At 31.4% G+C, this 9,460-nt stretch overlaps 1 protein-coding gene across 1 annotated transcript in view; it reads left to right on the top strand.

The window, feature by feature from the left end:
- LOC106460225 (autophagy-related protein 9A-like) overlaps positions 1-8,859 on the top strand; it is a 56,149-nt gene extending 47,290 nt beyond the window's left edge. The window contains exons 18-21 of the mRNA XM_022386886.1: positions 319-518; positions 947-1,076; positions 1,211-1,377; positions 4,357-8,859. Coding sequence (XP_022242594.1) covers positions 319-518; positions 947-1,076; positions 1,211-1,377; positions 4,357-4,366 — 507 coding nt within the window. The 3' untranslated portion in view covers positions 4,367-8,859. The remainder of the gene's footprint in view (positions 1-318; positions 519-946; positions 1,077-1,210; positions 1,378-4,356) is intronic.
- Positions 8,860-9,460: the final 601 nt, after the last annotated feature.

The following is a 9,460-nucleotide window of genomic DNA, read 5'->3' on the forward strand; positions in this document are numbered from 1 at the left end:
ACAACAGAAAACAATCATACAGTCTATGTGCAATAACAGATGTTACACTAAACTCGCTTTCTGTCAAAACATTTAAATATTATAATCTACATGAAAGTACCATTAACAACTAGAAAACAATCATAAAGTCTATGTGCAATAACAGATGTTACATGTTAACTTTCTGTCAAAACATTTAGATATAAAAAAAATTATTATTCCTGAGTGGTGTTACACATTTATAAAATTCTTGAAATATGAATTTGTGTTACATATTTTGTTATAAATAACCTAATTAACATTTTGTTACAAGTAAATTAGTAATGTTTTATTTATTAGTATGCCGATTTAGTAAACAGTATTCTTCACCCTTTGCGGGACGTTTCATCTACTGGACCAGGAACAAGCTTCTACACTTCAGATCCAAAGACCTCTGGTGCTGGTTTTCCAAGAACAGGTGGGGTTTCTTCCACCATTAGAGGTGGACTGAATCAAGCAGAAGGACCTCTGCACTCCAGTCAAGCAGGATTATTGGCAAGGTAATTGATTGTTCGCTCGCACCATGGGAAACTTGGTGTGTGTGTAGGTTGCTTCTACATAGTTTCTGAGATTGTAGATTAAATTGTTTTAGTTAGATAGGTTTTGTAGAATTTCATCCATGCTACATTTACAAAATAAAATACATGTTAAAATTTTATCAATGAATTGAAAACTTGTCATAGATGCCAAAAGAAGTTAGAGCTATTTTTAGATTATTGATCTAGTTATCATGTTTAAGTTATAACTATCTTATGCATTGAAGACTTAGAATATTGTACATTTAAAAACTTAAAACCATCTCTACCATGTTTTTAGCTCTCGTACAAAGCTCTGATACAGATATTGTTGACAGTAAGAAGTTTTAATGGTTTACATAACATGTTAATTTCCTCGAAATATATTTAATTCTCAATTTGTCTTTTTGTAGTATACATCCTACCCAAACTCAAGTAGACGACTGTACCCTTCCACTCCACTCTAGTCAAGTCTTATCTCATGAAGTCCCTTTGGAGTTGACTGCTGTTAACATGAGTCTTAGCACAATGTACATGCATGAGGTGAGATTTTTAAGGTCATTAAAAGTTCACTGACAACATTATGTAAACCATTTTTTCTACCAAAATAGATGTATTTTGTCCAAGGAATGTTTGATATAATACTTAAAAAGAATGCTTTGTTTTTTTTCATACAGCTTCACTCTCGTACTTTACGACATAAAGGAATTACAGCCTCTAATATTCGAACAGTGTGGCAGCGCCCCCTTGTAGACATGCCAGAGATTTTGGAATCTCCACAGGAAGGTCAGTCAGAACAACAAGATGAAGAACAACCACTCTTGGTGGACACGCGTATAGTTAGGTAGATGTCATCATGCTTGTTCTTTCTAATTTAAAGTTTGCAATTTATAGAATGAATAGCCATTTTCTCTGTATATTTGCTTAGCAGATTAGATTACTTTTTATGTATTTTTCACTGTAAAATCACATAAACCTGGAATATAAAAGAACCATTACTATTATTTGATATGCATGTTACTTTTGCTATGATGTAAAGAACATCTAAGATTTTCTTTACAATTAATCTTTATCTGATGACATTATTGACTGAACATTTGTTGATGTTTCCCTTAAATTTAATTGCCAAGGGCAAGTAATTACTCTCAGTTAACACTTGTTTAGTAAACAGATTTACCCATAAGACTGTTAATTAATCTTTGCTGTCATAATATATGAACATTTAATATTTTAATAACTGCTGTAAGTGTGTAAATATTGTAATAGCTATCAATAGTTGTTTTTGGTGATTTTAAATGCAACTTTTAATTAGCACCAGAGAGTATTTTTTTTTACTTCAACAGAAAAATGAATAAGTCTGTGTTCTTCTAGAATATATATATATATATATGTAAGTTGTTAGTTTAAATCATCAAATATCAAACCTATCTAGCACTGAAAATGAATGTTGCTGATATAACATAACCTGTAAACCACTAAGTTATATGAATGTATCTAAGGTAATTATCAATAACTTCTGATCAAAGCAATCTGTCTACATAGATCTCAACAGAAAACTAACCCATCAATGAATACAGCTAACTTGATATACTGCTATAATTTTCAATTATTAGAATGCATTGCTTCATCATTGATACCCTTGTTGTTAACAGTATTTTTGGCATAATACCAGTAATATTTTACAAGGTTCAGCCAGCTTAGCAGATTCAGGTTACTTCAAAATCTATATGCACTAACAATGCAAAATAATCCTCATTAAAAGAGTGCATAATGAGAAGTAAGTGAAATATACAAGTGTGTGTGTGTGTATTAACTATTGTAACCAGTACTGTTAATGAATATAGCCTTTACGTCATTGTAGGTTATTATGTTAGGTTGTATGAAAGTTGCTAAAGAAATCATGTCTGTATATTTTATAGATTATCTTGGGTTGTTTGAATGCAGTTAAGGTAATCAGGCTTATAGATCTACTGTAGGTGGTTATCATGTATTTTGAATGTAGGTAAGGTAAACAGGCTTTTGTATCAACTGTAGGTGATTATCATGGGTTGTTTGAATGTAGGTAAGGTAACCAGGCTTGTGAATCAACATATCTTCCATCTGTGTTCTTTTTCAACACATATCTCAGTCAGGCTCAGCCGACTCCCATCCAGCTCCAAATCATGGAATGCATCCAGTCCGACTCTTACTCACCTCTCCTTCTCCTACTGCACAGATGGTTCTTTCCCTTTTGGGGATGTGGGCATCACTCGAATTGGAACGAGTGAACATGAGATACCTTCAGTGGTCTCTATGCGATCAGTATATTGTGAACATTAATTCACTGGATTTCCCAGTCTCCTTATTCAGGATCAACATATTCGATCTCGAGTGATGGTTAGATCGGAATAATACTACAATAGGTGTTCCTCTGCCACCACCTCGTCCACAGATTCATCTCTTCATGGATGCTTTGCTTTAGGGATGGGATGCATACCTCAACAGTCAGGAATTCCAGAGCCTATGAATGGACGATGAGGATTCCATACACAATATTTTACACCTTCTTGCTGCTTGGTGATGTCTCAAGGTCTGGACTTATTAATGGGAAATATCATCATGCTTCACCTCGACAATTCCACAGTAATGTCTTACATTTCCCATCAAGGGGGCACTTGGTTCAGATGTCTTTATTTTCGAACCTTGGATCTTCTTTATTGGGCTCACTCCCCTCATATCATCCTACTAGCTTGCCATTTTCTGGGGGGTAATCAGTTTGTTGGCAGATTAATTATCTAAATCCAGCTGGATTCTCCTGACAGAATGGATGCTGCCTTGCTTGGTTTTCCTTTGGATTTGCTCTTGGTTTGAAACACTGATGATTGATACCTTTGCCACTCATTGGAACACTCAATTGTTAGCATTTTGGTCTCCGGTACCTCACCCTTGGGCATTGGCAAAAGATGTATTCAGTTAGGACTGGACAGGATTGCACCTCTATGCTTACCACTGTTTCATATGATATCCAGAGTACTTGCTATGATTCGTTCAACCCCTTGTCAGATTTTGATGAGAGCACTGGATTGGCTGGCTCAACCCTCGTTTCCACTTCTGCAGCACCTTCAAGTGTACCCACCTCTTCCACTTCCTCTTTGGCCATCTCTTTTTAGGCGGCCACAGTTGATGTAGGTGGAGAATGTTACAAGACAGATATTGCAAAGGGCAATTAAATGGGGAATAAAAGACTGGAGCAAGCAAGAAAAAATCAGACCAATGCTTAGATGGGCAAAGGTAGGAAACCCTAGCAGTCGAAAGTAGCTGTAGTGTGAGAGGAAGTAAGTATTATTGGAAATACATTTTCGATTTAAGAAAATGTTAGCCTATAGAGCATCTAGGTGATTATCTTAGGTTATTTTATAGTGAATAGACTTGCAGAACATCTGGTTTGGTTGTTTGAATTCAGAAAGGATAACCAGATCTATGAATCATTGTAACTTGCACTTTATTTTTTTTTATTTTTGTAGGCTAAGAATAATAGGGCTAACAAACCACTGTAGCCAAACACCTTGATTTTAAAAATATAATTAGTTCTAATGCGAGATCTGCTGCACTGAATAAAATTATTTTGGTTTCTTCAAGTCTGGCAAGCTGTGTTACACTATGAAATGTTTTCCCCTTTTTTCTTTCTTTCCTGTATGAATGATGGATCACATATTTTAACTTGGATATTTTGATTATGTACAGTTTCCTGAAACGGTATGTGCAGGTCAATACACGTGTGTATATGTTTTCAGGTATACGTATAATAGTTTTAACCATCAGTTTGATTTTGTTTTTGTATTAGATCTTCCTGAAATGAATGATCTCTATTACTGAAATGGATATTATCTCAAACGATGGCAAGAGCAACATGAAATTGGTGTTTTTAGGTTAAACTAAGAATATAAATAATAGCAAAAAAAAACAAAATACAATCTTGATACCACATGCAGAATATTTAACGAATCGTACATTGATATATATATATATTTTATTTTTTTTGCATTTTTAAGAAAAATATAATCTGTGTATTATGGCTTGCTGAATTTTGTTGTAGATGACATGTACATGTATTGTGTGATTTTCTGAAGAAAAGAGTAATTTTTTACACTTAATCCACAATTTCTTTTTTGCACATTCTGTGTAATTTATCAAACCTTTTATCTTTGTTTATAATTTTAAAAGCTAAAACTGCAAGAAAGTTGTACATTTAAAAGAGAGAAAAGAAAAACATATAAATACCAACAAATTTTGTTACATGAGAATAAAACTCCATTGTTTATAATCCATGTTAAAATTTCCAACTATAGAAATGGGCACATTTGAGTTAACTATCATAATGACCCTGAGTCATCAGAAGCATAATCTTGACATTTCAAGTATCCAGTTGACAGATTTTTTTTATGATCACTTACAGTGAGTTTTTTTTCTAACCACCAACATGGTAGGTACATCACATGACCTTTCTTTCTCGTTGTAGTTGACTTTACAGTAAACTACTTGATAGGAAAATCAACGAAAAGGATGCATTTTTCAAGTATCTGCATAATGTATTATTTGGTCAATGCGAAGCACTTCCTATTACACTTGTAAACGAGCTGTTCATACAACACTGTTTGGTTTGTGATTTAACATATTTACATTAAAAATGGAATATCTAATTTTTAATGTATAGGAGGAATGTAATCCAAAACATAATACCTAATTAAGTAACTTTTAGCTTGCACTTAATTAGCTACAAAATTAAATAATAAGAGTTTAGATATTTCTCTCTAGACATGTAACTACTTTCAGTAGCACAAATAATAATTAGTGCCAAGGAAAACTGTACATAAGTCTTTTCTTCCTTATTAAATGTCATTGACTTTATTGGATTTCCATCTTTTTTGTATTCCAGTATCAAGTTGCTATCGATTTACATTTATGAATTATCACAAATTTGCAAAAAAACTATTCAAGCTGATAAGACAAGAGTACAAGCTATTTTTTCATTAACTGAACTGACTTGTTAATTTTATCATACTTTTAACACCAAGATGGCACTAACTACAAAATGTTGCCTTTTTTTTTAGGTTTTGGGTAAGTAAGTCTGAAGTAGCATTCTGTTTTAGTGTGACTAATTTATTCATGTTATTTTAATAGGTGAAATACCTTTTTTAAATTTTATGGGTGTTTTTAATCAGTAACTTTTTATTTAGAGAATTAACCTCAAACACACCCTCATGGGTATACCCATGTGTGAAAAGATTTTTGTTTTAGCTAGAATATTTATAGATTGTGAAATACCTTTTTTAAATTTTATGGGTGTTTTTAATCAGTAAATTTTTATTTAGGGAATTAACCTCAAACACACCCCCATGGGTATACCCATGTGTGAAAGGATTTTGTTTTTTTAGCTAGAATATTTATAGATTATCGTATTACACTGTTGTTTTTATCCACAAAGTTTTCATCTGCCAGGTAGTAAAACCTTTTAAAGTTTTTCAACCACATAAGTTCTAATGCAGTTCCATTTTTATCCTTTCCATTAAAGTACAGGTAGCTCATTGTGTAGCTTTGTGCATAATAAGCAAGAAAAAAACAAACTTTGCATCAGTAGAAGTTTGGTTCTGACATTATTAGCTGTTTGTGTCCAAAATAAGCACATTTCCTTCCTGAAAGAGCAGTATACTGACTGTTTCGTGATACTTGTATGATATCTAATTTTTAAAAAGTATATTATTTTAATGAAGGATTATTAGTAAATAGCACTAGATAAAAAAATCATAGCTTGTAGTTTATATTACATTTAATATAATGTAATAGATCATTGTAGTGTAAATAATATCAATGGGCCCTGTAGATCCAATAACCTATGCTTATGTAACTTACAATAGACCGAATATTTGTTATAAAAAGTTCCCTGGTGTCTCAGTGGTAAGTTTGAGGGCTTATAATGCTAAAAATCGAGTTTCGATACTTGTGGTTGGTAAAGCACTGCTAACCCATTGTATAGCTTTCTGCTTAACAATAAACAACCATTATGAAAACAACAGTTGTTCAGTAATGATATAAACTGTAATGTTGGAAATGAATACAAAACACGTGACCATTTAAACATGATAATAATTCTCTAAAGCTTCTAAGATTGATCATTACATTAAGGTTTGATAGACATGTTAACCTGTTGCTTTAAGCTCCTGCTCAGCCACAAATACAGTATACTAGGATATGAGTAAACCAGTTCAGATATTTCTATGAATTTAAGAGCCTGAATTGAATTGCATTTTTCATATTGTATCTACACTGGCTTTTTTTGGTGTTTTTTTTACAGTGTTTATAATTTTGATTGACTCTTTTTGAAACTAATATTTAAGAGATTTTAACATGCTCAGAAATGCTGATATCTCAGTGAACCTTTGAACACTAAATATTTATGAAGGTTATACATTTTGAAAATATTCAGCTATATTTAAAAAGATATTTAATTTACTTAACTTCATCCATACCAAGGATTTTGTCAGTATATTTCTAAAGTGAGACTTTAATACTTTGTCAAAGAGAGTTTCCGTGTGGATTGTCTGCTATCTTGCTATTCAAGTAATTCAAGTCAACATAAACTATATAAAGCAGAGAGGATTACGTGTTAAAAAGAAGAAAAAAAAATAGAATTTTTATATTAATCTACAAAATCGTTTACCCGTGAGGATAGGTTGACAGTAACGTTGCCTTGCGCATGCCTTATGGTGTTTATACTCCTGAATTTGTCCTTAAGCATACAGATTTAAATTTGAACCATGACAATTAGCAAAATATGTAATCTTTTTGTAAAGTAAAACTTCATTTGTACTTATAAATACAAATGACGTAGACAGATTGGATAATAGTGGGTTTTACACATTCACTACAGACTCAGAGGTATAATTTTTTTCTTATATCAAAAAAGCGGGTATTTTACCGACTAACTGCTTATTTCAGCTGGGAAAGTTGATAATTTTGTTGGAAAATAAATTGAAAGGGTTAAAAAATATTGGAATGTTACTTCAGTTACTATGCATTAGCTAAAGAATAACCTGTAAACATTTTTAGACTAAAAATCATGTTTATTTTTCTCATCTTTTGGTTTAATTACTTCACTATGTAGTGCATATTTTGTTTGGGAGAAAATACATGTTAACTTAGTGTTACTGCAGCATACATTATCTATGAGAGTAATTTAAAAAGTCTTAATTAAAATATTTTAACTATTTACCATTTTTGGTAAGTTTGGCTATGAAGGTATTAATTCATGATGTTAGGTAAGTTTTTTTTTTGCATGTTGGACAAGAAAATCAAGCATTACTGGAGTGGAATAGTGTAAGAATAGTATGTACTGGAGTAATATGATTTGGTTTAGTAGTGGCATGAACATTTTCTTATTGAATTTATTATTAATGAAAAGAAAGAGTTTGCTGTATACACTTTTGTATTTCTGCTAAGAAAGTCACAAAACATGAACTGCCTTAAAGACAGTGTGTAAACATGTAAAGTGTATATTCATATGTAAATATTTTATTAATTATAAATGCATACTCTGAGATAACACTGCTGTGTGATGGAATGTTTTTCTTCACTTTATATTCCTAGATTTTCTACAATGTGGTTTTTGTTTGCTCAAATTGTTGTTACTAGTAGAGTAGATTGTTCTTGAAATTAGCAAATGTTTCTAAGCAGCTTTCGGTCTGTTTTTTTTTTCACAGTGTTTTCAATGTATTATCCTTTTTGTGTGTATGAATTTTGTCAGTATTCCTGGGTTTCATCTAGAACTTTACAAGTAGGTCCTGGTAAATTTTGGCAAATTGTCTGTACTTATGAAGTATTGTTGATAATATAACATAGGAAATTACGTTATTAATTTCATAACAAAAAAATTAATACAGGTATTAACTCTAATGTTTATTGTACATTTAATGTTATTTAAACAAGGTTTACGTGGATGAAATCGTTTTGGCATTTTAACATATTTTGGTCTTTTTAAATACATGTTTCGATCTCTCACTCGTCATAAACATAAGTTACTGGCTGTTTCTCTTTGTAGTTTTTTTTTTCTTAATGAGGAAGATTTTTTAATCTTTGGCATTAATAATGCTGTGTGTAAAGAGCAAACTAATTTCCCAGTTATAAAACATAAAAAATGCCCAAAGTTTCATTAGTAGTTTTTTTAACTTATTGTACTAACAGGCCTGGGTCCAGTAAAAAAATTTTTATCATTTGCTTCTTAGTGCAAAATGTATAATATGGTGTTCTTTGTTACAGAGAAAATCAAACTACCCTTTTCGTTTTGTCCAAATATAAATATGCGGTCTGAAAATCAGTACTAAACAACAAGTATATGAATCATAATGAACATTCTGCATTCACCATTTATTTTATCAGAGTTTTTCTTTTTTGCATTGGTTCTAGCTCAGATTCAGTTATAGTCATTATTTTGGCATCCATATCTGTATCATTAAATCTACGAGTTAAGTGAAACTGGATCCAGGCCTCTTTATTAAATCATTAACAAAGAAAGACTATAAAATCAAAGTCTAAGTAAAATGATTTATTTTTCATTTTTTATATTAAAAAAGGCATCCAATAATATAAAAGGTGAAAAGTAAAGACCGTTTGTAGGAACAAGACAAGATGATAGAATCAGTCAGTGTGTAATTGTTATTTTGAATTTGAAAATTTTCTATCGAAATATTAACTCCCATATGAATGCAGTATATAAATAGATAATTTTCTTTAGAAATATATATGTATATGTGTGTGTAACTGTGAAGAATAAGGTTTGTAACTTATGACAATGCCCTCCGTGACGATGGATTAATGTTTCTAGCTTTTGTAGATTATACTGTAATTTATCAATAAAATCAAGTTTTCATCGTAAAGGACTTTGTCCATATTTT

The sequence above is a fragment of the Limulus polyphemus genome, unplaced genomic scaffold, assembly GCF_000517525.1.
Source record: "Limulus polyphemus unplaced genomic scaffold, Limulus_polyphemus-2.1.2 Scaffold731, whole genome shotgun sequence".
Classification (NCBI taxonomy): Eukaryota; Metazoa; Arthropoda; class Merostomata; order Xiphosura; family Limulidae; genus Limulus; species Limulus polyphemus.